Source organism: Delphinus delphis, chromosome 3, assembly GCF_949987515.2.
Source record: "Delphinus delphis chromosome 3, mDelDel1.2, whole genome shotgun sequence".
NCBI classification, from domain to species: domain Eukaryota; kingdom Metazoa; phylum Chordata; class Mammalia; order Artiodactyla; family Delphinidae; genus Delphinus; species Delphinus delphis.
This window is the reverse complement of record NC_082685.1, coordinates 40,505,238-40,533,204: the sequence shown is the minus strand read 5'-3', so window position 1 is coordinate 40,533,204 and position 27,967 is coordinate 40,505,238. Positions and strand designations below refer to the sequence as shown.

Sequence of the window (27,967 nt, the reverse complement as noted above, 5' to 3'; positions counted from 1 at the left end):
TTACTAAAATTATACAGTGATATATAAAGCAGCATTTCAAAAGAAGGAAGTAGGTTGATAACGTGCTGAGGTGGAAAGATGGTCAAGAGTCATGGCAAGCTGCAGTACAAGCTATACAGGATAGTTTAGAGAAAATAAGTCACCCCACTACCCCCCACCAATGTAAATGCAGAGGTACAGAGGAAAGTCAGGAAGGATGAAGACCAAATTGATAACAGAGGTCAGAGGTTCAGAGTGGGCTGTGCATAAGGAGAGGGGTCGTCCAAGTGAACATTCAGTTTTTTTAACAAAGCATATATGTGTATTACTTGTGCAAATAAAAATAAAAATTGTAAAAAGAAGAAATCATATTTTCCGTATTGTTTGTCTATGGGTGGCACAGTCTTTCCTTTGTGCTTTTACATTACCTTCATGTTTTGCCCCCTTCTCAATAAGGTCTTCCCTGATGACCTTATTTAAAACTATAACACCCCCAAACACAACAATACACAATCAACAGGATGCAGCAAAAGCAGCCTAAGAGAGAAGTTCATAGCGATACAGGCCTTCCTCAAAAAACAAGGAAAATCTCAAATAAACAACCTAACCTACCACCTAAAAGAATTAGAAAAAGCAGAACAAACAAAACATAAAGTCAGCAGAAGGAAGATCAGAGAGGAAATAAATAAAATAGATTTAAAAAAATAGAAAAAAAAATCAATAAAACCAAGAGCTGGTTTTCTGAAAGGATAAATAAAATCGACAAACCTCTGGTCAGGCTCACCAAGAAGAAGGAAGAGGACCCAAATAAAATAAGAAATGAAAGAGAAGAAATAACTACTAACATTGCAGAAATATAAAAAATCATAAGAGAATACTATGAACCATTACATGCCAACGAATTGGACAACCTAGAAGAAATGGACAAGTTTCTAGAAACACACAGCCCACCGTAACTGAATCAAGAAGAAACAGATAATTTGAACAGAATGATCACTAGAAGTGAAGTGGAATCTGTTAAAAAAACAAAACAAAACAAAACTCCCAGCAAACCAAAGGGAGTGGCTTCCAGGATGGCTTCACTGAGGAATTCTACCAAACATACAAAGAAGAGCTTACACCAATCCTTCTCAAACACTTCCAAAAGATTGAAGTGGAGGGAACACTCCCTAAGTCATGCTATGAAGCCACCATCACCCTGATACTAAAACTAGACAAAGACACTAACAAAAAAGAAAACTACAGACCAATATCTTTGATGAATATAGATGCAAAAATCCTCAACAAAATATTAGCAGACTGAATCCAACAACGTATAAAAAAGACCATATACCATGACCAAGTTGGATTCATCCTAGGGTCACGAGAATGGTTCAACATATGCAACTCAGTCAATGGGAAACACCACATCAACAAAAGACAAAACTCACATGATCACCTCAACAGATGCAGAAAGAGCATTTGATAAAATTCAACATCAACTCATAATAAAAACTCTCACCAAAGTGGGTATAGACGGAACATATCTCAGCATAATAAAGGATATTTATGACAAACTCACAGCCAACATAATACTCAACAATGAAAAGCTGAAAGCCTTCCTGCTAAAATGTGGAACAAGAAAAGGATGCCCATTCTCATCACTTCTATTCAACATAGTATTGGAAGTCCTAGACAAAGCAATCAGACAAGAAAAAGAAATAAAAGGAAATTGGAAAGGAAGAGGTAAAATTGTCATTATATGCAGATGACATACTATATAAAGAAAACCCTAAAGACTCACACAAAAACTACTACAACTGGGACTTCCCTGGCAGTCCAGTGGTTAAGACTCCGTGCTTCCAATGCAGGCGGTGTGGGTTTGATCCCTGGTCAGGTAACTAAGATCCCACATTCTGTGCAGCACAGCCAAAAAAAAAAAAAACTACTAAAACTGATAAATGAATTCAGCAAGGTAGCAGGATACAAGATTAACATACAGAAATCTGTTGCATTTCTTTACACTAATAATAAAATTATCAGAGAAGTAAAAATACAATCCCTTTAAAAATTGTATCCAAAATAAAAATACTTAGGAATAAATCTGATGAAGGAAGTGAAAGACTGATATGCTGAGAATTATAAAAAACATTGGCAAAGGAAACTGAAGATAATTCAAAGAAATGGAAAGATGCTCTTGGATTGGAAGAATTAATATTGTTAAAATGGCCATACTAACCAGAGCAATCTACAGATGTAATGCAACCCCTATCAAATTACCCATGACATTTTTCACAGAACTAGGGCAAATAATCATAAAATTTATATGGAACCACAAAAGACCCAGAGTTGCCAAACGATCCTGAGGAAAAAGAACAAAGCTGGAGGCATAACCCTCCCAGACTTCAGACAATACTACAAAGCTACAGTTATCAAACAGTGTGTTATTGGCACAAAAGGAGACATATGGATCAATGGGACAGAATAGAGAGCCCAGAAATAAACCCACACACCTATGGTCAATTAATCTCAACAAAGGAGGCCAAAATATACAATGGAGAAAAGACAGTCTCTTCAGCAAGTGGTGTTGGAAAGCTGGACAGCCACATGTAAATCAATAGTTAGAACACTCTCTCACGCCATACACAAAAATAAACTCGAAATGTCTTAAAGTCTTAAATGTAAGACATGACACCATAACACTCCTAAAAGAGAACATAGGCAAAACATGCTTTGACATAAGTCGTAGCAATGTTTTCTTAGGTTAGTCTCCTAAGGCAAAAGAAATAAAAGTAAAAATAAACAAATGGGGCCTAATCAAACTTACAAGCTTTTGCCCAGCAAACGAAACCATAAACAAAATGAAAAGACACCTATGAAATGGGAGAAAATATCTGCAAATAATGTGACTGACAAGGGCTTAATTCCCCAAATATACAAACAAACAGCTCAATATCAAAAAACAAACAACCCAATCAAAAAAATGGGCAGAAGACCTAAATAGACATTTCTGCAAAGAAGACATACAGACAGCCAAAAAGCACATGAAAAGATGCTCAACATCACTAATTATTAGAGAAACGCAAATCAAAACTACAATGAAGTATCATCTCACACCGGTCAGTATGGCCATCTTCAAAAAGCCTGCAAACAATAAATGCTGGAGAGGGTGTGTAGAAGAGGGAACCCTCCTATACTGTGGGTGAGAATGTAAATTGGTGCAGCCACTATGGAAAACAGTATGGAGGTTCCTGAAAAAGCTAAAAATAGAGCTACCGTATGATCCAGCAATCCCACTCCTGAGCATATACCCAGAGTTTTATGGTGTCATGTCTTAATTCAAAAAGATACACGCACCCCAATGTTCATAGTCGCACTATTTACAATAGCCAAGACATGGAAGCAATCTAAGTGTCCATCGATAGATGAATGGATAAAGAAGATGTGGTACATATATACAAGCAAATGTGCCATTTGCAGCAACATGGATGGACCTAGAGATTATTACACTAAGTGAAGTAAGTCAGACAGAGAAAGACGACTATCACATGATCCCACTTATATGTGTGGAATCTAAAAAATGATACAAATGAACTTATTTACAAAACAGAAACAGACTCACAGACTTAGAAAACAAACTTATGGTTACCAAAGGGGAAGAGGCAGGAGGGATAAATTAGGAGCTTGGAATTAATAGATACACACTACTATATATAAAAGAGATAAACAACAAGGACCTACTCTATAGCACAGAGAACTACATTCAGTATCTTGTAATAACCTATAACAGAAAGAATGTGAAAGAGAATATATATATATATATATATATATATATATATATATATATATATATATATCTGAATCATTTTCCTACACATCAGAATCTAACACAACACTGTAAACCAGCTATACTTCAATTTTTAAAAATTGCAACACTCCCCCAGTCAGCATTCCCAGACCCGTTTATCCTAATCTACTTTTTCTTTTTTGGTATATATCACTTATCCCATTCCACCATACTATACAACTTACTTATTTTTTATTTTCTGCCTCTCCATCCCCCACTATATAAGAAACAGGGGCAGGGGTCCTTTTCTGTTTGATTCAGTGACACAGCTCAAGCTTTAGAACAGTGCCTACTATACAGTAAGCACTCAACACGTATTAGCTGAAAAAATAATAAAACTCTGCACCCGTCAAAAAAATTTAAATAACTATATTTATTCTGTGAGCCAAAAAAAAATTTTAAGGGTCAAAGAATGGATCTCATGCCACCACCCACAGATCCCCAAGCTGGTGGGGTGCAAGAGAGAAGCTGATTCCACGGGTGAGAGTTCCAGTGCCTACTGTCCTGGATCGCTCCCCTTCCTGAGAAGATCACTAGCAAGCATAAAAATGGCTCAAAGGCAAGCATGAGGAGAGAATGGGAGTAAATCAGAGATCTTCTGAAAGCAGCTTCTCAGCCAGCAGAAAAGTGAGAGCAGAAATGAAAAAGAGCAGCAGATTCTCATGACCAAAGCACCCCGTTGTCCAGCGCCATCCCTTCCCGGAAGGACAATGCGATCCCACACGCTTCCAGCCCAGAAAGCTGTCAAATCAGTGGCTGCTGGAGGCCAGGACAGAGACCTTCTGGGGGAAGCAACAGCTGGGGGCAGATGTCAGGATGCCGTGGGGAAATGCTGTGCTCCCTTGGCTGCTTTCTGTACCAAACGAACAATTTGTGTGTGTGCAAGTGCACACGCAGGGCGGGTCATCTGGGCAGAAGCCTCATCAGCATGGCAACACTGGGCCTCCCAGAGCAGGGTCATGCACTGGCCACGTCGGCTTTGACCCAGCTCGGCTCTACCAGGGGCCTCACCCAGCACTGTTTTCTAGAGGCAGAAACTGTCCTTGAACCGCTCTGGCCCACTGCTCCTGTCCTCAGCGGGTGGCACCTCCATCAGTCAAGCTGCACAAACCAGACACTGGGCAGTTGTGTGTGGGGGGGTTTTTGGGGGGGGCGGGTTGTCATCCCCTCCCAACCCTCATCAGCAACTGTTCCCCTGTCCTTTCTCTTCTACACATCCCTCATCAGCAACTGTTCCCCTGTCTTTTCTCTTCTACACATCCCTCATCAGCTTCACCCCATCACCACTGTCACCCCCGCTGCTCCAAGCTACCATCACCTCTCCTCTGGACGCTGTTTAAACTTGTAACCCCTGCACCCAGTCTCATCCCTCAGATCACAGTGCTGCTACAGTGAGCCTCTCACTCTTTAAAACTAATTTTTTAATTAAAGTATAATATACATAAAAAGAAATGAGTCATACAAGCAGATGAATCATCAGAGTGAACACACCTAAGTAATCCTCACCCAGGTCAAACAATGGAAGATTAATAGTCTCAGAAGCATCTCTGGGCACCCTCCCAGGCACTGTGCCTCCCTCTTGCCTAAATGTAGCCCAAAGTGAGATCCCTGTAGATGGCAAATCTGTAGGGAAATTTCCCTGTAGATGGAAATCCCTGTAGATGTCACCCATGCTCCACCACTGCCCTGTTCCCATCAAATGCAGACCAAATTCCTAGTCCATGCCTGTGGCACAGTCTGGCTTCCCCTGGCTCTCCAGCCTTTCATCATAGCTCCATGGGCCCCAGGCAAAGGGACCTTGAAGTTCCTTCCATCTGTGGGCTCTCTCCATCACAAAGCTTCCCTACCATCAGGTCCCTGGTCCAAGAACCTCTCCCACCCCTCACAGCCTGCTCACCCCGCAGGTCTCAGCTCAAATGTCACCTCCTCACGGAAGCCTTCCCAGATTTCCCAGGCTAAGTCAAGTCGCCCATAACTCTCTTTGTAAGAATGCTGAACCTCTCCTTCATAGCACTTACCACTACTGTCACTACATGTATACCAGTCTCGTCCCCAGCAAGCTGTGAGCTCTGTGAGGCGGAGATGGCATCTGCTTTGCTAACCACTGCCTAGTACAGAGTAGAAGTTCATACACATTTGTAGACAGAATAGAAGAGGTTACGAAGCTTCACCGTCCACCTCTCCAGAGTGGTCCATGTCACCAAGCTAGGAGGTGGTGGAGCTGAGATCTGGAGAGCGTGAATTCCCCCAGGGCAAGTGGTATCTCAGCTCTGGGCTCCAGGGCCTAAGCCAGGACCTGACCCACAGGGTGGTGAAGGGTTTGGAGTCAGCCCTGGGTGCAAGTCCTGGCTACTCCACTTACAAACCGCCACTTTGGGGTAGCCCCTTCAACTCCATGAGACACAGCTACCCAACACTGAAAATGAGGGCAGCAGAAACTCTCTTCTTGGAATGGTTCTGAGGAAGGGGGCGGCGCCCCGATTTAATCCCCGCCACCTGCTCAGAGAAGCTGCCTCCCACTCCCCGCCCTTGAGAAACCCCCATCTGGGCCCGGGCCCAGCAGAAGCTGTGCTTGGCATGTGTTTTGGGATAACTTCCACCGGCCAGGTGGCCCTCTGAGCTCTGGATTCCTGCCAGCAGCCACCAGGGAAAGTGGGAGTCAGGGCAGGACATGGAGCCTCCAGGCTTCCCGTCCCCCCAGCTGGAGTCCACTGCCCCTGGAGACCCCTCCCCCAACCTACTGCGCGGCACCTTGGGGTGAGGCTGACACCATCTCCACTGAACAGGCCTCCAGTGTGGGTTTTTTAGGACCAGTGGTTTCAATGGACTGCTCCCTCCTTCTATACCTCTGTTCTTCCCACACCCCTGTCTGCACGTGGCTGCTTTCTCCCCTCTTCCTCCCTTTCTCTCCTCTTTCCTTCTGTCATGGGCTGAACTGTGCCCCGCCAAAATTCATACGTTTCCGCTCTAACCCCCAGTACCTCAGAACGTGACTGTATTTGGAGACAGGGCCTTTAAAGAGGTGACTATGTTGAAATGAGGCCGTTAGAGTGGGCCCTAATCCGGTCTGACTGGCGTCCTTATAAGAGGAAATGTAGACACAGAGAGACATCTGGGTGCACGTACACAAAGGAAGGACCATATGAGGACACGGCAGATGCAGTCATCTGCAAGCCAAGGAGACAGGCCTCAGAAGCAACTAGCCTACTGGACTTCCAGCCTCCAGAACCATCAGAAGATAACTTCCTGTTGTTTACACCACCCGGTCTGTGCTGTTTTGGCCGCCCAAGGAGGCTAACGCACCCTCCGTCTCCTCGTCCCTCCTCTACTCCTCTTGCTCTTTTCCCTTTCTCCTTCCCTCTTCTCTCCCTGTCAGTCTTTCCTTTCCCTTTATGCATGGAATTTTCTATCCCCCCGCTGCCCCAGATGAGAAAAGTGGGATAGTAGCAGCTTCGCATCATCAGAGAACCAAAACTGATGCTCTCGGCTCTGCTAAACATGACACTGCCCAGGGACCCCCCCCCACAGGACCTGGAGCCAACCACAGTCCTTAGGGGCAGAGACAGCCTGGGCCCCATGGAGCCCTCTGGACCATGCCCAAGAACAGCAGTCCCGGGAGGAAAATGGGCAAGTCCCCTACCCCACCTGAGGGGCTCCACACCAAAAAACACAGGCCGCTCTGGAAGGCACCACGCCTGGCCACCTTCCTGGAAACATCTGTGTCTGTGCTACAGGAACTTCTGCCAGAAGGTAGAGCTGGAGCCATCAGACACACCGGGTGAACAGACTGCTGGGCAGGCTGCTCTGCTTCCAAAGAACACCAGTGGTGGGGGGATAGCCCAGCCCCTACTCAGCCCTCCCAGAGGCCCGGCCCCTTGACCAGCCTCCCAGACGAGCGAGGCATCACCACCGTATGTCCCTCAGTAAGACTTCCCGACTAGTGCAAGATACCAAGAGGCACAATTTGGTGGAATGAGTACTATGATGAGAGAAGTACAGAGGCACCAAACTCAGGCTTGGGGGTCAGAGAAGGCTTCTTAGAGGAAGTGGCATCTCAGAGGAGACCTAAGGATGAACAAGAGCTGGCCGTGCAAAAGGAAGTATATGTGGCAGAAGAAACAGCATTTGCAAAGGCCTAGAGGAGAGAAAAAAGACCATGGGGAACTGAAACATTAACTGAACATTAACATTTGGGGTGGAAGGTGGGTAGTGGTTTGTCACAGAAGAGGCCAACCAGGAAGGAAGTCCTCGATAGTGTATTTCCTCATGCTCATCACCCTCACGCTCTGTGTGCCCTGTATCTATCAGAATGCAGAAAAGGCAGCCAGCCCATGAGTCAGCAAGCTCCCTCTTCCCAGCCTCTGTCATTCCTCATGGCTGATGGCCTGAAAAGTGATGCTTCCGGCCCAGGGTTGCTGAGAAACCACTTACCTGGGAGAGGATGCACTTTGGTGCGGGGGGCACTGGCCGGCTTGGGGGAGGCCTCCTGGATGATTCTTTCCTCTCTACTGGGGGTCCGGCCCCAGGGGAGTTCCTAGCAGTCCTGCTGAGGTGCGCTGGCAACGGCGCAGGTGGGGACCCACCATGCGGATAGTCCGCAGGGGGCCTGGGAGGAGGCTGGGAGGGCTTCCGTAGGGTTTCAGGGGTGTTGGTCACCTGTATGCATAAGACAAGGAATGCCTGAGACACAGGAACCCTTAATGCACTTAAAAAGTCAGGGGTGGTCTTGTGTGTCTCACTGACATGCACAGAGGCCTAGGATCCCAGAGGTCAGATGCAACGTTTAAAGTCATTAGGGGATGGCAGAACCAGCTGACCATCTCTCAAGCCAAGAAAGTGTCTTATCACCAATCCCGTGGGCCCACAGAGGCGCTTAGGAAAATCTAGCAGAGTCCTGAGGGACAAAGTTAAAGTGGCAAAGTTCATGGTGCAAAGCCCTTACCTTTCGCTTGCCCTGGGGTGTCTGCAACTTGAACGTTGGGTTGGCGTGGCCAGTTCCACTGTTCTGAGACACCCTGAAGGGACAACTAGTAACAAGGAAGGAGAGAGGAAGAGTAAAGTGGGTGTTGTTCATTGAGGATCAGTGCCTGACATCCCTCTGACCGAGGCATGGCAGTGAGCAGCTCAGTCATCCCAAGTCTGCTCTGGTGGAAGTGGGATGGGTCCTCCTGAAGCCCAGCTCCCTAGGCATGGACACGGTGGCCAATGGAAAACTCCCAAGGAAAGACAATTGGCCTCATACAAAGCAGAGTGTTCCTCAGCACCTTTCCTTCACCCTTTTAAGACCTTTCTCCCCCAAGAAGACGAGGATGTCACCAGCCATCAACCAATCTCCCTCAGGCGTCGTGCCAGGAGGACCTGGGATTTAAAATCCCCTCCGGAAAAAGTGTCATCTAATAGAGGACTCAGAGACTATACACCTTCAATATTCAAAGGAATGAACTGCTTAGGAAAAAAAATTACTCTGTCTTGAGCTGATGTCCAGCCACCCCTGTGATTGACGAGCTAGTCAGTTTTTCTCTGTTGCCTGCCTCAGTTTCCTGCCCTTTAAAATGGGGAGCAAATCAATTAGATAGATACACGCTAGCAAAGAGGTTTCATTTCTATTCCGACTTGAATTGGTGGGGGCATTCTGCTGAGAAGGATTCTGAAGTGATGACCAGGCTCAGCCAAGCTTACTTATTAATAAAAATCAGCTAGTAATGTCTGCCACGGTCAAGGAGCATGGCAGCAGCGGAGAGAGCGGCATGTACCTGGCATTTGCCTTCCCCGAATTAGACCCACCACCACCAACTTCTTCACCAGGTACTGCTTATGGAAAGCTCTGTGATCTCCAAGTGGACCCCAAATCCTTCACGGTACCCCGTCATACCTGAACTGTTGCCTCAACTTGGAAGGGAGGGCTAGGGGCTTGAGGTAGCCCAGTTTGTTGTTCTGTTTACAGCAGCGGTACATCAGCATGAGGACCGCCAGCGCAAAGATGGCCGAAAACACACCGGCTACTACAGGACCAGCACCTTCCAGAAATAGAACCCAAGTGAAAGACTTAGAAGCGGTCTGAGCTTTAGCTGTGGATTTCAAATAACGTATTCCTGACACTCTTCAGATATTTGATCTTCATTTACATTGTATTACTTACTTTAACTTAAAAACTATAATAAAAAAAACACACATTATGTCCCACTGGGAAGCCACTATTATTAGCTTAAACAACCAGGTCAACTTGCTTGGCACAGATCTCATAATGAAGCTTCTCTGGCCACTTTGCCTAATTGAAGAGAGTGCCTTTTAAGGCAAGGAGTTTCAGCTCTATTATTATTTACCACTAGTTTTCAGCCTGAATCATGATGTTCCTGGACACAAAGCAACCAACACAAAACACTGAGAGTCACAGATTGATGTAAGATTAGAACTTTCACACATAATCCACAATTTCACATTGGGTTTCACCAAACTGCCTCAATGTTCTCACAAATTATAAATCTAATGCACAAAATATATATAGACCAGTGACCCACTACTTTTATGTTTTACATGTTGAGGTTTCTTCCTTAACAAAAAAAAAAAAGTTCTCTATTACTTTTTAAAAGCTTGGAAACCAAAGAGCTAGAATCCCTTAGATTTCCACTAAAAAAAACTGTAACATTTTCTGAGTTTCTGGTTCCTCATTTGAAGCTTTGTTCATCCAAGGAGATCTGAGCCACTATAACGTGCCCTAGGTTCGTGATTATTTTTAAGTGGCCGAGAAGGGGTAGTCGCCTCCACCGCCCCCCAGAGAGAATGTGATTATTCAGTAACCTGTGGTCTGTCTGAATCTCTCTCTAAGCAGAACCATGCCCCTCAACAGAAGGGACAGAGGAAGACCAACTGAGGCTGAGCCCCACACCAGGCTGCTAGCCTGGGCCACTCCTCCCACTCGGTCCCTCTTGTTCTCTCATCTACAAAATCAGGATAGTGATGCTGACTCGTCCTCTCTCTGCATCATGCCACCCGCCCCCATGGCACCCACCCCTCCTCACAAAGGTGGGCAGAGGCCCACACAGGCCAGGCACTCACTCTCGGGGGGCATGGGCCCGCTGTCGATGCTGCCCCCTTGGCCCGGTGTGTTGCAGAAGGGCGGGGCCCAGCCCCGGAAGCAATGGCAGTTCTGATTGTTGTTGCAAACCTGGAGCAAGGGCAGGGCAGAGGCGTCAGCACCCTGGAGAGCTCTGGCCTCCCATAGGGCCTGCCCCCTCAGTCATCATGGCAGAGGAGCCCCAAAACCCCAGGCACGCGTACCCCGTGGCCGTGACACTTCTTCCCACAGCCTTCTGTTTCGAAGAACGAGGTGTTCCTGCACTGCCCCTCGAAGCAAATCTGTAATGAGGAAGAAGCCACTCGGTACAACGGAAGGGACACTGGTTGGCAATTAGGAGACTGGGGTTTTGCACTCAGAACTTACGGGACTCAAAAAGGCAGCCTACTTCAGGTTATTACTGTGAAAAATTAAAAACAACCTAAAGAGCCAAGGACAGGATGGCAGTTAACTAAATTCTGCTATCACTTGTGTGATTAGGGAGAAAAAACAAAATATTATATTTTTAATAAATATGTGTTATTCCACTCTATATTACTATACGTTGGTGATATGTTAATTACTTAATTGTATATTAATATGCACTAATTGAAATATTATACTTAAAAATAATGACCATGGTGACAGCTGTCTGCTTTGTGCCAGGTAGTATACCAAGTGCTTCAAATGTTTTTTACAACATCATTCTCATAGTAAACTCTGACCATTATTTTCCCCAGGCTTCCCTGACTCCTAGTCTAGTCCACTTCTCAATTCATAAGATAATTAATGATAAGGACAAAAGAGATAATAGCCAGCCTTCTAAATGGTTTACAGGGATTATCTCGTTTAATCCTTATAACAATTCTATGAGGTGGGTCTTGCTCTTACTAACATGCTTATTTAACAAAGGAAGCAAGCCACAGGGCCAGAGAGGTTGGGGAAGCCGGGACTTGAGCCCAGGCACCCTCGCTCCAGATTCACACTTTAGTCACTGCAACCCAGCGACTGAGTGAGGCTGGAGAAAGGGACTCACGTGGTTATGGCCACATTTGGTCCCGGTCATCACCAGGCCTGGGTCCAGCATGTCACCCTCCTCCTCGGGACCTCGGTAGACGTGGGTGCCCCGACATCGGATCTGCCTCCCGTTCATGATGATGGTGGTGTCGATGGGCACTGCATTGGACTCCAGGGGCCGGGCCTCAGAACTCTGACACTGGATCTTCCCACACTTGGCATCTCTGGGCCCGAGAGAGAAGGAGGGAAGGAGATGGAATCAGAGGCAGGGGAAGAGCTGGGGCACCAAAGAGCTTCAATCTTCCTTGACCAGGACAGCAGGCTTGGATGGGGGAGAGGCAAAAGGGCAATGAGTGTGCTGTAGGGACTCAGCAGGAAAGACCCCATGTGGACTGAGACCAAGGATGGGATGCTAGATCTTTATCCCCAAGCAGATCGAGGCCAGAGAGCTGGCCTTGGAAAGTCCTCTTTACTGCAAGGACAACTGCCTGACCTGAGCAACCTGCCCCCTTATGCTCCTTGCACCCCCATGCACTCGAGTGCTGCAGCCAGAAGCCTGGTGTCATCCCCGACTTCCCATACTCCCTCCCTCCTATATACCTACTCTAATTCACACCACCATCCTTCCTCACCTGGACACCAGGAATCTGTCTCCCTGCCTCCCGTCTTGCCCTATAAGAGTCTAATTTCCAAACTGCTCTCAAGCCAAAGTCCAAACTCCCCTAGCCATGCATTCGAGGCTTCTCATGATCTGGTCCCTGCTTAACTAGCTAGGCTCATTTCTCAGAAGCCCCCTCCCCACTGCACCCCAACATTATACTTTAACTATATCAAATTGTTATCAGTTCTTCCTACCAAGGAGTTTTCTCTACTCATCTCTCTGCCTGGTACACTCTCCCAGGTACCAGCGCCATTCCCCATCCTGTTCAACTGGATAATTTCTCCAAATCTCAGCTTAGGCATAACTTCCTTTGGGAGACCACCTCAACCCACTAACACTTCCATTATTACACCGTATTGTTATGTTCCATGTACTCAGCACAGTATCTGGCACATGGTAGAGCCACAATAGATAGTGGATGGGTGGGTGGGTGGATGGATAGATGTTTGAAATGAATGAATGAATGGGTGAATAACAGGCTGTTCAGATGAGGGTATAATTTGTACCCTGTGGAAATGACCCAAGAGGGCTGATGCCCCACCCTACTGTAAGAAGGCCCCAGAAGGAGGTTGGACCAGCTTTCTAGGAAGCATTGCCATCTGTGCCCTCCCTCGGACTCCCTTGGGGCTGAATGGCACATTGCCAAAAGGGCCTGGAACAGATTTATGTAAAGGCCCAGTTTGGGGCCAGCCAAGCTGCTGAGAGGGCGGGAGTGAGGACGGAGCAGGAATTGCTTTGTCACCCTCATCTCGTGGGGTCTACCCTATGGTCATCACCTCATGTTGCACTTCTTGTGTTTCCCATTCATGTCCTTCCCACAGTTTCCAAAGGTGTCCCCTGCCACATTAACCTTCTCGAAGCAGAGATCTGGAGCGGGCCGGGCTCCTGGGTGGGCAAGAAACATTTATCAGTACACTAGCCAACGTTAGCAGAAGCCAGAAGCCCCCAAAGGGCAGAGCTAGCCCTCGGCAAAATCAGAAGGTTAAGAAAGTTTTAGGGGAGGGAACACTCAGCCTGTTCTTTCTTTACCCCTATCAGTTATTCGACCCCCACCTCCTCAAGACCTACTCATAGAAAAAGGTTTTACATCAGTTCTTTATACCTTATTGGGGTTTTATATCTGTGGGAGGTTTGTGTGCTAAGCCTTCTCTCTAATGAAGAAGGCCTGTCCCACTTCAGGTTTTTTACTAAAGGTAATACCTGCACAACATTTTAAAGAATAAAGCATGTCTTTCAGTTTTTTCTACCTAGTCATTCCAGTTCCTACTTTCCTACAACCTGGTGAAGCAATCTTAATTAACAGTGTATCTTCTAAAGATAATTTTATCTCTACCGTCTAGATACAATTCTTGTGTATCTTCTAGAGATAATCTATCTAATAAAGAGTGGCAGCATAGTCTATTCACTGGTCTGCGTCTTGCATTTTTCACTTAATTTATCACGAGAGATTTTTTTTTTAATTCAGTACATACAGAGCTGCCTCCTTTTATTCAGCTATATAGTGTGGAGGTACCAGAATTACTTTAATTGGTCCCTACTGAAGGATTTATAGGCTGTTATTGGTATCACTAACAATGTTGCAACGAATATCGTTGTAAATCTATCTTCACATAAATGTGCAAGTGCAAATGTAGGATACATCCCCAAGGAGCAGTGTGGATGAGCCCAATGACAGGTGCACTTAAAATTCTGGCATCTCCAAACAGCTTTCCATTGGGTTGGTACCTACCTGTTTTCCCACACCCTCCACAACTATATTATTATTGTTCTTATTGTTATAGTATTATTACCTTATTATATTAATTCTTCAGTCTTTGCCAATATGATACATGAAAAAAATCCCATCCCACAGTTGTTATAATTTGCTTATAGCTTAAGGCCATTTGCATTTCCTTTTCTGTCTCCATCCTCTGCCATTTCTGTTGGATTATTCTTATCCACTCACCCACTCTGAGAATTTAAAGCATCAAAGAACAAGGAAGAACACTGCCTACTGCCTCTCCCTGAAAGTCTACCCTGAGGCAAGGGGTTTGAAAAAAGGTAATATCTGGAGATGTTGTTTTAAAGCCAAGGATTCTAAGCGACCCAGAGTGCCTGAAGGGGGAGGCTGGCTAGGAAGCAGTGGGGTGGGAGGAGGGCCATTCCCCCCAGGAGAGACTTACCAGGACCCCACAGCTGCTGGCACTGCTCCTGGTAGGTAAGGCACATGCCATTGTAGCAGTAGGCCTGGCCACCCTCGCAGGGGGTGCCGTCCATCTGGTAGAAGTTGGTGGGGCAATGGGGGGACTTGCCCGTGCAGAACTCCGGGAGGTCACACTGCCGCGCCTGCTCACGGCACAGCGTGCCAGGGGCCAGCAGCTGAGCCGAGGAACGAGAGCAGAAAAAAAGGTCAATCTGCCACCTGCCCTCAACCCTCCCAGCAAGGGCTCATGAGCATCACTCTCGTGGAACAGGATTTCCCATTACCATTATTTCGGAGTGCTTTTTACATGACCTCATTAGCTCAAATCACCATCATTCATCTAATATGAATAGTGACTTAGGGTTTCGAGGTGTTTTCACAAATGCTAACTCTGCATAGCAGTCTTAAGAAGTAGGTAAAAAATAATATTTATGCGACAATTTACACTTTACTAAGTGCTTTAGTAATCACAGCTACTTTATGGAGCTCCCACTTAAGTGCAGTACAAATATTACTTCATTTAGTTTTCATGATAGTCCTATGTAATATAATTATCCCTATTTCACAGATTATGAAATCTGAGGCGAAAGAGGTTAAATAATGTCTCCAAAGTCTCATGGTTAGTAAGTGGCAGAAGAGCCAAGCCCAGTAATACATATGTAGAGATACACACACACACAGAGTAGCATTCATACGTCTTTTTTTTTTTCATTCATACATCTTTGAATTTACAAAGCACTCTGGCAATGATACATCCCCGTTACTGAGCCAAGCGCCAGGCTAAGTATGTTACACCTACTCAAGTCGTGAGATCCTCACAATATCCATGAGCTACATATACTGCTATTTGCCTCATTCTGCAGATGAAATAACCTGATCAATAGCACACCTTGGGCAACTGGTAAACACTGAGTTTCCACTTGAGTCTTCCAGCCTCCCAGGGTGGTCAGAGTTATTAGTACTCTTCCTGTCTTACAGATAAAGAACCTAGGCTTGGATGGGTAATCGGCTGCCCCAAATCACACAGAGGGCTTGAATTGAAGGCCTCAGACTCCAAGCCTCATCTTTTCCCACACACTTCTCTCCAGGAACTCCTTTTCAAGATCCAAGCTGATATCCTGGGACTGGGAGATGGGCGCTCTCCACACTCACTCTCAGGCCTCAGCCTGAGACTTGAGGACCTGACCCCAGCTAGCACAGCCTCCCTGGGGGACGCCGGGTGCATCCTAGAGTCAAACCAGATGGCGTGGGAGTTCCCCTGAGCCAGGCAAGGAGAGCTACGTCTGAGAACAGCGCCCCTCCACACTCCCGGGTGACTCCACGCCACCCACAAGGCCCTCCCAAGACAGAAGGCAAGAATGGACCAGCTGAGCAGCTTTCTGACAGTCTCAGTTCAAGGGTGGCCTCAGGATGCATCTCTCCACCTGAGAGCAAGATGGAGGGGAAGAGGACCCACCATGGAGCCAGCCTGCCTGGGTTCAAATCCCAGCTCCTTAACCAGCAGTAGGACCTTATGTTTATGCACCCGTGAGGGTAATAACCCTCTCGTGGTTATTGCTAGAAGGTCATGCTAGAAGGAATGTTCTAATAAAGTACTTGAACAGTACGCAGAACATCATGAGCCCTCAGCAAGTGGTAGGTGGAAGCACAGTCCACAATCCTATCCAAAACCCTGGGATCAGATGGGCTTCAGACTTTACAGATTTTAGAAAGCAGACACTACACTGATGTACATACATATGTGTGTATGTGTGTGTGTGTATATATATATATATATACACACACACGTACACATTACATATGTATGTTACATAACCCACCAGCAAGGCCTAGGATTATACTTTTTAATCACACACATTAATATTTCTGCAATGAAATATAATATTCACTTTAAGTATGATTTTTTTTAAGACTATAATTAGACTCATGTCAATTCAGGTCAAATTTTGCCACCAATAAGTTAAAAAAATTTTTTTGAGTTTTCAGAATTTCCTAGATTTCAGAATTATAGATAAGAGACTGTAGACCTATAGTAATATTAGTGGTAAAAATGATGTGATCTTTCACATCAATATTAAGAGGGTGGGCTCCAGAGTCAGGTCAGCCTGGTTCAGCCTCCTCCTGCTGTGTGACCCCAGAGAAGCCACTTATCCCTTCTGAGCCCCAGTTTTCTCATCTTAAATTGAGGATATTAATACACATCTCATGGGGCTTTTATAAGGATTGAATGAGATGACATATATAAAATTCTCTGTACCATGCCTGGCACCTAATAAGCAATTCATTAATGTTAATCAAAACTGTGATGAAGACCATTATGAGTTCCAAATAAAACCAAGCCTACTCTTTCTGGACACTTTTCTTTTTTGAATCTCCCATCTTCCAGGAGGCACACACAGCCCTCTGGGACGATCTGAACTCAGTGAGGCCCAATATAGAAAAAAGGTAAACTTTGTTCAAGGGCCCTTTCTAGCTCCATGTTTCTGAAACTTTGATGCCACCACTTCCCCAGGATAGAGGCTGAATCCTGGCCATTACCCCCCAGCAGACTCTTGGACTGTTAGGTCAGAACCCTGAGCAGGGAGGAAAGGGCCACTTACCTTACACCGGTGACAGCAGGAGCCATGGGCACACTCTGCCCCCTCTCTCAAGGTGCAATTAGAGGCATTGCAGCAGGGGTTATCACATTCCTGGGGAGGCAGTGGGAGGGGGCGTGAGCCTCTGGGGCAGCAGGGCAGGGATACAGGGGACTAGGCAGGGTGAGGGCCTTTACCCCCTACCCTGCCCCACAGGCCCCTGGGAAGTCTCCACCAAAAAATCACTTTATAGCTTTATCATTAAGGTAATACGTATACATCGTAAAAACACACATATGCATAATCATCAGTAACACACAACTTGACACCACTACATTTTGTATTTTTCTAAGCACTTTCCTATATACACACAGACATATACTCATTTTATAAAATCATAGTATCCATACTGCTTTTTTTATTTTTTATTTTTATTTATTTTTTTATTTTTTGGTAAGCAGGCCTCTCACTGTTGTGGCCTCTCCCGTTGCGGAGCACAGGCTCCAGACGCGCAGGCTCAGCGGCCATGGCTCACGGGCCCAGCCGCTCCGCGGCACCTGGGATCTTCCCGGACCGGGGCCCGAACCCGTGTCCCCCGCATCGGCAGGCGGACTCTCAACCACTGCGCCACCAGGGAAGCCCCATACTGCTTTTAACATAATATGCCCATTTCTCCTTGTAATCATGGATTCTTCTAAAACATGGTTTTTAGCATAGTATTACATTATATGGAAATTCTGTGATTTGGTTTTCTCATCCCCAACACAACATCCAGAGACCATGTCTTCTACTGCTGTGCCCCCCACACTCCTAAACCTTACTATCTGATAAAAAGAGGCCATCAGGAGTCAGGGCATGCTGGAACAACTCCTGAACAATTTATGTCAGCCCCCGGGCCTGCTTCCCCAGACTTCTCTTGCCATCTGCTGCTCCTCCTCAACCCTCACTGGCCTGGACCCTTCTCTAGGGGTTCCATGCTCTCCTCTCTTCCTTCCTGCCCTACGGGTCCTGATTTGCTGACATACAGAATGAGATTTAAAAAGAGGACGGGACTCCCCTGGTGGCACAGTGGTTAAGAATCCGTCTGCCAATGCAGGGGACGTGGGTTCAAGCCCTGGTCTGGGAAGACCCCACATGCCATGGAGCAACTAAGCCCACGCACCACAACTACTGAGCCTGCGCTCTAGAGCCCGTGAGCCACAACTACTGAGCCCACACACCACAACTACTGAAGCCCACGTGCCCTAGAGCCCATGCGCCGCAACAACAGAGCCCATGCCCTGCAACTACTGAAGCCCAAACATGCTAGGGCCTGCGTGCTGCAACTACTGAGCCCGCATGCTGCAACTACTGATACCTTTGGGCCTAGAGCCTGTGCTCTGCAACAAGAGAAGACACCGCAATGAGAAACCCACGCACCTCAACGACTGAGCCCACTTGCTGCAACTAGAGAAAGCCCGCACGCTGCAATGAAGACCCAACGCAGCCAAAAAATTAATTAATTAATTAATTTTTTTTAAAAGATGACTTTTATCTACAAAACAGAAATAGAGTTACAGATGTAGAAAACAAACTTATGGTTACCAGCAGGTAAGGGGTAGGATAAATAGGGAGATTGGGATTGACATATACACACTACTCTCTGTATAAAATAGATAACTAATAAGAACCTACTGTATAGCACAGGGAACTCTACTCAATACTCTGTAACAGCCTATATGGGAAAGGAATCTAAAAAAGACTGGATATATGTATACATATAACTGATTCACTTTGCTGTACACCTGAAACTAACACAACATCGTAAATCAACTGTACCCCAGTAAAATTGGAAAAAAAAAAAAACAAAGATGATGAGATGCCCAGTGACTCCAAATGTCCCTATCACACCCCTACTATAGACACAGGCCCATCCATGGGTCCCTCACAGCAGGATTATGAGGCATAATTATGCCCATTTCACAAAAGGGGAAACCGCAACTCAGACAAGTCCAGTGGCTGCTCGAGGCACATACCTGGCAAGTGTTGGAGCCGAATTCAAGCCATGTCTGCCTGGGGCCCACCCCGTGCTTATTAACCATATCATAACCGTCACTGTCCAGGTCTGGCTTGTTGGAGAGACACATGCCACCGCCTGACTACAGATACTCATCCACCTGTCTCCCCCTCAGAGAAGGAATAAGGGCACTTTGTTTCCATGAATCTCCTACCACCCTGGGCTGCAGGTAGACCTGTGTTCCTTCCCTTCTAGCACACCATGTTTCTTCTCACCCTAAGGCACGGTTCCTCCTCTAGCTGAAATGTGCCTTGGACTCCCTGCGCTCCTCGCTGACGCCTACCTCAGCCTTCGGCTATGGGGTCAGCGGTCACACTCCCACCCGAGTAGGGCAGTTCCCCTCACATTACATATACTCCTAGCATAATGCCATTGGCCCTCCTAGCACTTACCACAGTTGTATTTATACATTTTTGCAATTATTTGGTCAATGTGTGTTTCCCCCACTGGACTATACCCTCCATAAGGACAAGGACCACGTCTATTTTTTCTGCCTATCTATTTTCCTATCCTTGGCACATGACATAGCACCACATACTCAGTAAATATTTGTTGAATGAGACGCTTCCTCTGAATATAAGCCAACTGGCCAAGCCCACTCACAGTCTTCTCTTCAACCCCACCGGGCCCTCCGTGATAATACAACTCTCTCCTTTCTGAAGGGTCTGGGCTGATCTCTCTGAACTCGTGGTGTGGATGGTGAGCCTTTAACTAGTTCTTGTTTTATTACGAAAGTTACGTGCTGGCATTAAAAAAAAGTCAAACCATGGAGAGGATTAGAAAATCAAATAGTCTTATCCCACATATACAGACCCTCAATCTCACCTGCATAGTTTATTCTGAATACATAGAATACTCACGCATTCTCCCACAAATTATTTTGCATGTTAACGTACATATTTTCATCCTTCAAAAAACAGATATGAAACTATTCAGTTCTGCTTTCTGCAGAACAGCATCTGTTAAAAGTGAGAGAGCTATGCTGTACGCCCACCACTCTCATTCTGAAGATTATAAGGAAGGAAAGAGCTTGTACACCAAGAGTTCTGCTCCTTCTTCCTTCTAGAAGCCCCTTTCAGACTTGCCAGTACTTCCTACATCCCCTTCCTTTCAATCATCTCTTCTCCAGGCCAAACAGCATGAGCTTGTTATTTTAAGCATCCTCGTAAGGCCCAGGTTCAAGTTCATATATCTGGCTGCATGGCCTTCAGAATAAATTCAGTGCAGCTGGAGGGCCAAGGAGGCCACCTGTGGCTTCACTGGCAAAGACTGTGGTTTCTGGGTAGACCTGATACTCACAATCTGAACATAAACAATGTCAACTTCAAACCGGGAGAGTCCATAGACATGGTCCATATTTACCCCCCACATCTTATTTGTGACGGGGTCTTTGATAGCCACGTGTGTGCAGGAAATGCCTATGACTAATTTTTTGCTTGCATTCTCTTTAACCTTGAGATTTGAAGCCAATGCAAAGTCTTCCCCTCCCACTAGCACCAGCACAACAGCTTACCTCCTCCTCTCCACAGTCACACTCTTCCCCATCTTCCAGGTACCCATTTCCACATCTCTGGCCTCCATACAGCGTCCTGGTGTCTGGCATGTTGGAGAGACACATCCCTCCGCCTGACTGCAGATACCGGTCCAGCTCCTTCCTGTTGCATCTATTGAACACTCTGGGAAAGGGGTGCCTGGGAGAAGAACAAGATTGGAATTAGCTGGGAGTCTGAGCATCAAGCAGCCAGAACAGCATCAATCCTGCCGCCCATGAGGCTGATTCCAGCTGGACTCAGACCCCTAGAGTCCCATATGCACATATATTCTGCCCGCCTAGAACATCACCTGTACATTAACATTCTAAGAATTAAGAAATACTAACCACCCCATAATGCTTTTTTTTCTCACGCCCCATGGAGGATTTACTTGAGAATTTGAAGCAACAATTTCAGCCCTTTTCATGAAGGAGTTGCAATAAATAAAGGATAACTAGTGTGTCACAATAGGTCTCTTGAGCCTTAGAGCTGAATAAAATACCAGCCAACCCAAACTCTTCCTGAAGCTGATATTAGATGGAGATTTTCTTAGAACAGAAGACCAGGCCAAAAAAGGCCAAGTTCAAGGGTTTAATTTCTTTGTTGGGCCAGTGATCTGATCTCTGTTCTAAGGATGCAGGCAGCACTCCAAACTCAACCAGCTAACTCACAAACACATGGTCTTTAATCACAAGAATATAAAAGGTCCTGGATCCCGCTATTGGGAAAAAGAATCAAAAGCCGCACACCCTCTGGCGGCAGGTCAGTACCACAATTTGGGTCTGTAAGGGAAGACTTATCCTGATCCCAATTCTCTAAACCAACTAAAGGTTAAACACTGGAGGGTTTTCTTCAGTTGTCAGGAATGTCACAAAGAACTTGTTACTAATAATTGTTAAACTATTGTTTAACAATTGTTTAACAATAATTGTTAAACTACTAAATTTTGTGAACAGCTTAAAAACAAATATAACTCTCTCAACCATTTGTCTACAGATATGCTTTTTAGATTGAGAGAGAAAGAGGTGGACTTAATGGTGAGCTCACAGGGATTTGAGAGTGACCCATGGAGTTGTCCCCTGCATGTCAACATCATCCTTTGTGCGTCACTTTCTCTGAGAAGTGAGGAGAAAGCAATGGACACTGGAGCTCCAAGAAAGCTGCATCTCCTATCTATCTATCTATCTAATCTACTTATGTATTTAGGCTGCATTGGATCTTCACTGCTGTGTGCAGGCTTTCTCTAGTTGCGGCAAGCGGGGGCTACTCTTCGTAGCAGTACGCAGGCTTCTCACTGCGGTGGCTTCTCTTGTTGCAGAGCACAGGCTCTAGGCGCACGGGCTTCAGTAGTTGTGGCACACGGATTCAGTAGTTGTGGCTCTCGGGCTCTAGAGCGCAGGCTCAGTAGTTGTGGCGCACGGGCTTAGTTGCTCCGCGGCATGTGGGATCTTCCCGGACCAGGGCTCAAACCCGTGTCCCCCGCATTGGCAGACGGATTCTTAACCACTGCGCCACCAGGGAAGCCCCTGCATCTCCTCTTGGAGACACACCATTCCCTAAGAAGCATAAGCAGACCCTAATGGTTTGGGGTGGGAGGAACACAAGCTCCCACCATGGTGCCTTCTGAAGAGTGACTAGGGTCCTGGAAGAACCCAGTGTTCTCTGCTCTCTGAGTCCAGGCACTGACTTTTAAGCAACTCCAGAATTCTCTTCAAAGGCTCTGGTTTAAAGACCCCTCACAGCTACAGGGAGATGGCGCTGCCTTGTCCTTATTCCTTGTGGTAAACACAGCCTGTAAATTCCCTGAGGAGTCACTGGGGGGGTGTGGGTGCTCCCCTTCCCTTTCCTCGTTCTGGAGGCCACCTCAGCACGTTCAATCTGGCCCGAGGCATAACAGCACTGATCACACTTCATTCACATGGAGGGATTAAGGACTGTGGCTGTTATAAATGGGTTCTCAGCAAAAATTCATGAAGTGGAAAAGACACACGTGGTTATGCCAATTTTATAGCTAAAGAACCCCAAGACAGAAACTAAGTATATCTAAGGTTATACCACACCAGACTTCCTGCTAGAAACCTGTGCTCCTTCCACACGATTGTTTTCTTGGTCTTCTTCCAATGCTTTTGTTGTCAAAACCCCCTTTTTCTTCAATGCCCCCGTTAGTATAACAGAGGCTCCCTGGGCCGGGAGCAACACGGGGGCCACACTGGCCTCTCGTGCTCTGCCGTCCTCCCCGTCCTCACCTTCCTGCTTGACTCACCCGGTGGCGGCTGCCATGATGCACCCACCATCCGCCGCGCTGGCGGAGCAGCAATCCGCAGAATCATGGCTCATGCCGAAGTTGTGGCCCATCTCGTGGGCCATCGTGGCAGCCACGCCAATGGCATTCTCAGAGTGGTCCTGCTCAGGGAGACAGTTCAGGTCAAGGACATCTCCCCACTACAGCCCTGCCTCTCCTTTAGCCAAGCCTCACAGTCCTCCACTGATTGTACAATTGCTGTGCGTACAGGCTCGGTGACTAAAGCCCGTGCTCTTAACTACCCTGCTGCATCTGTCAATAAATACAGGTGGATGGAGGGGTGGACAGATAAATGGACAGCAGCCTCCTTGCTGTCTACTTCACAGGTCAGACATGAGTAGTCCAAACACTCCCACAAAGTCAGAGAGCACTTCAAAAGAGGGCAATAATTTCCTGTGACTCTGAGACAGGCTCTTGCTCCATAAAGGTATACAGAACAACATGAGACTTCAGATAAAAAAAAAAACATTTCATCTCTGTATCTTACAATTTCTCAACCCCTGGTCTGGAACATATAAGACATCTAGTGATGTATGATTAACGTAATTGCTTCAAGGTGTCTCCTGAGCTTGAAAATTGGGAATAAATTACAATAAATTAAAATTCATCCCTGAGTACCTCCACCTCTTAGAACGTAATGCCTTCATTTTAAACAACGGCCCTTCTTTATGTTCAATCTCTTTTTTCCTGCAACAATTAATACAAAATTATTCTTTATAAGATGACCTCCTGTCTTGTGGGGCAGTTCTCCACCTTCTGCAGCATCAATATATTGGCTGAGACTCACCATGTTGACCCCTCCAGACTGGTACACAGAGCACATGGCCATGAGGGGGGCCAGGCCGATGGTGGTGCCGTGGAAAGACATGCCCCTGCAGGAGGGAAGGAGAGAGGGTGACTGGAGTGGGGACCGAGAGGGCTGTTTCCATGTGCCCAGGAGTGGGTGGCCATCACGGCATTCCCTGGCCCTGCTGACATTCCCAGATCATTCCCAAGGGGACAGATCCCACTACTCTAGGCCAGCTGGACAACTTCCAGGTCACCACCCCTCTCACTTCCTCTCACCTACTCTCTCACTGCTCCAGAGAAACAGAAGAGAGAGCAAAAGTTCACTTCTTCCCACAATATGCCCGCAGCCCCATTCCCTGGAAGGAAATGGGCAGGGCTTGCAAAGCTGCATCCCATTCCTGCTGCAGAGGAAAAGGTCAGAGGGTGGGGATGAGGGAAGGGTGGCACAGGTTCTGAGGCTGAAGTGAATCATGCCCACTTCCGCCAGCTGCCAGGGTGCCCTGCCATATCCCTGCCTCTGTGGTATGTGTATGGGGAGGGGGGGGCCAGGGCAGCAGCTGTGGGGGCTGATGCTTCATTCCTGCATCACTCTGGGGCCAAGGAAACAGATGTGTCCCATCAGGAGCCTCACAAAGTGCAGCTGGGTGCAAGGATGAACTGTTTCTGCCTTTGTTTTGCAACTGTGCTCCTAACCTGCCAACAGCCAGCTACATTCCCCCAGTTTAATACACGCTTTTCTCAGCTGTACGCATCCAGGGCAGGGGCAAGGGAATGAATAAAATACCAGTGTTTTCGTGCATACCACAAACATGAAATTTATTTAAAGCATCTACATGGAAGTTCATTACATCATGCTTTTATATCTCTGTGTTTGTCTTCTTACTTAGACCATGATATCTTAGAGAGTCAAGGCTATCTCATGTATTTTGGGGTCATTAGAACTTAGCAAAGAATCAGACACGTAGTGGGTGCTTAATACATGCTTGTTGAATTCAAGGCACACTTATCTTCAGAGAAACACTCTGCAAAAAAAATACATGCAGGGCTTCCCTGGTGGCGCAGTGGTTGAGAGTCCGCCTGCCGATGCAGGGGACACGGGTTCGTGCCCTGGTCCGGGAGGATCCCACATTGCTGCGGAGCGGCTGGGCCCGTGAGCCACGGCCGCTGAGCCTGCGCGCGCCCGGGAGAGGCCACAACAGTGAAGGGCCCGTGTACCGCAAAAACAAAACAAACAAACAAACAAAAAAAACATGCGAAGCTCTATGACGCCCTACTGGTTATCTGATAAACTCACACAGGGCTCCGAGGAAGTCCTACTGGAAATTGGATTCAAGGTCTTGCCCAAAGGAGAACTCCAGGCTTTCAAAGATCAGGCCAAAGTTTTGGTAACCAAAGACTCTTCCTAGGTAAATGTGCTATCATGAAGTAAGCACTTGGGTTTGTGGTACGGCTATTTCCCCCGGTCTCTTTTAAAGAGTAAACAAAGGTTTAAATGATTGTTGTTTCAGAGATATTTAGGAAACAGGAAAAAAAATTGGTTTTATTATGTATGTGCCTTTTGTTGTAACTTCCTGAGAATACCTTTGGAAGTCAACACTAATAAATACTAAATAATCACCACGGGGGACTATCACGGGCCACCGCGACCCCCATCAGTTTCTGCTCTTTTCTCTCTGGGAATTGAACAAACTCCAACACATCCGCCCTCTCCCCCCACGTCTCCCTCCCCCCAAACACACTATTCCTGCACCACCTGCCACTTGACTGTCTCGCAGTCGACCCTGAGCCCCTGGGAATGACGTGAACGACAGGCAGAGGAGGCCCCTCTCCTGTGCCTGCTTTGGGCGATTAACACCTGTTCTAGAACAAAGCGCCACGAAGATCAAGGTGAGCCCCTTAGAAAGTCTATTTCAAAGCAGCCATGACCAACAGTCACTCACTTCCCAAATACACACCCAATTGTTTCAGAGACTCAACTAAATATGTCTAAGGCTAATTGTCTTATTTGGGCTGTAAACACTTCTTGGGATTGCTATGACTCAGGCTTTTTAATATTTTCCTGGATATACTGGGTACGGAGCACACGCCTGAGGAACACTTCGTTACCTGGACTGGAGAGTAAGGATGGCTTAGTCCAGCCAACCTTCAGCACTGGGGAGAAAAGGGCAAACAGCACACGCACTGCAGGCAGGGGCTTTGCAGCCAAGGCCAAGGCAACACATACGGAAAAGGCTATTTACGTGATTAACTGTGCATTGTCATGGTTCTTCCAGGCGAGCAGCTTGCGCCTCCAGCTAAGAAATGACCAGAGGGTAGAGTACGGGTTCTCCGAAACTTCACACATATTTCCATGAGTCCACACTTCCAAGCCCACGAGGGCAATCCGGATATTCAAGGATCGGTAAAACTGAAAACACACAGAGAAGAGAGTCACAGCATCATCTGTCAACACCACTTGAGGTTATGAGCCCCTTCCTAGCCCAAGCGCTCAGAGCACAGATTCCAGATTTCTCTTCTATACATGCCTCCAAGGGGAAGAGGGAACACGTGTTGCTCTTCACCTTCTCAGAAGGGGGACATCCTGAGACAGGCACGACATCCTAAGAGAGGCTCTGCCCCTGGTGGCAGAGATGGGGTGACTTAGCTTAGAGAAATGAAGACCGAGATAGGACACAGAGTTGCTTTCAGACATGCACGGGGTTCTCATGTGGAGAAAGGATCAGCATTTTTGCACATGAGCCTAAAGCAGGGCTCAGTCTATAGGTAAAAAAGACAGGAAGACATTTCATTTCAAACAGGAAAAAAGCTTTCAAAGTGAGCTAAGCCACGCTGTCATCTATAATAAGGACCTTTGGCCCAGGTGTCTGGTACAATTATCCCTCCCAATTCCTTTACGGCCCTTATCATTTTTATACATGTCTAAAAAGTTCTCTTGTATATGCATTTTCAAAACAACTTTATTGAGGTATAATTTACATATCACAGAATCCACCCATTTTAGGTGTACAGCTCAATATTTTTTAGTAAACTTACCAAGTTGTAAAGTGATCACCATAATCCAATGTTAGACTATTGTCATCACACCAAGATCCCTTATGTCCACTTACCATCATTGCCCATTTTCACCCCCAGACCTGGGCAATCACTAATCCACTTTCTGTCTCCACAGATTTGCCTTTTCCAGACATATTCTATAAATGAAATTATACAATATGTAGTCTTTTGTTATTTCTTTCATTTAGCATGTTTCTGAGATTCATCCATCTTGTAGCCTGTATCAGGCTGCCATTCCTTTTTATTGCTGACTAGTATTCCATTGTGCGGATATATTAATGGATTTATTGGAAGACGTCTCCGACTCATTTTGGAAGTAAATGGGTGTAAATGAAATACATGTAGATAGATGTGCTTACTTTGAAAATTTCCTTCCCCATCACTGGGGGTTTTTGGGTTTTGTGAAGGATGCCATAAGCAGGTTGCAAGCTTTAGGTTGCAAAGGTCCCAGATAATCTTCAGGATTTTGTCCAACCCAGAGATCCTGAAATTCTATACACGAGCCTTGATCCTTGGGCTCCTTAAGGCTAGAGCTACGCCTAACTTTCATGACACAGTATATTTCATCTCACACACACATAGCAGGAAGAGGGTTTTCCTTAAAGCAAAGTACTGGAAGGCGTAGGTACAAGGAATTCTTTGACTGGACTATCCCAGAGAATACTGAGACAGCAATTTAAAAAAAAAAAAAATTGCAGGTAAACCTAGGTCATGTGAGCAGGAGATGCCATCTTAATTCGAAAGTGGCAGGTACTGCCCCAAGGTAAATATAACAATCATAGCACCAATGCTTATCAAGTGCTTTCTATGTATTAAGCACTGAGGCCTAGAGAAGTTCAGTAACTTGCCAAAGTCTCAGCAGGAAGCTGGCAGAGCCAGGATTAAGGTCCGGATTATTAGACCTCAGAGTCTAATCATGACGACACTACACTGCTGAAG

General features: G+C 46.3%; 1 protein-coding gene across 1 annotated transcript in view; it reads right to left on the bottom strand.

Moving 5' to 3' along the window:
- ADAM19 (ADAM metallopeptidase domain 19) overlaps positions 1–27,967 on the bottom strand; it is an 88,525-nt gene that overhangs the window by 5,028 nt on the left and 55,530 nt on the right. The window contains exons 9-21 of the mRNA XM_060008455.1: positions 26,215–26,381; positions 23,973–24,057; positions 23,147–23,286; positions 20,865–21,042; positions 17,320–17,409; positions 14,700–14,895; positions 13,314–13,422; positions 11,896–12,100; positions 11,084–11,161; positions 10,862–10,970; positions 9,678–9,822; positions 8,748–8,832; positions 8,237–8,461 (exon numbers count right to left, since the gene is read on the bottom strand). Of these exons, the coding sequence (XP_059864438.1) occupies positions 8,237–8,461; positions 8,748–8,832; positions 9,678–9,822; positions 10,862–10,970; positions 11,084–11,161; positions 11,896–12,100; positions 13,314–13,422; positions 14,700–14,895; positions 17,320–17,409; positions 20,865–21,042; positions 23,147–23,286; positions 23,973–24,057; positions 26,215–26,381 (1,812 nt within the window). The remainder of the gene's footprint in view (positions 1–8,236; positions 8,462–8,747; positions 8,833–9,677; positions 9,823–10,861; positions 10,971–11,083; positions 11,162–11,895; positions 12,101–13,313; positions 13,423–14,699; positions 14,896–17,319; positions 17,410–20,864; positions 21,043–23,146; positions 23,287–23,972; positions 24,058–26,214; positions 26,382–27,967) is intronic.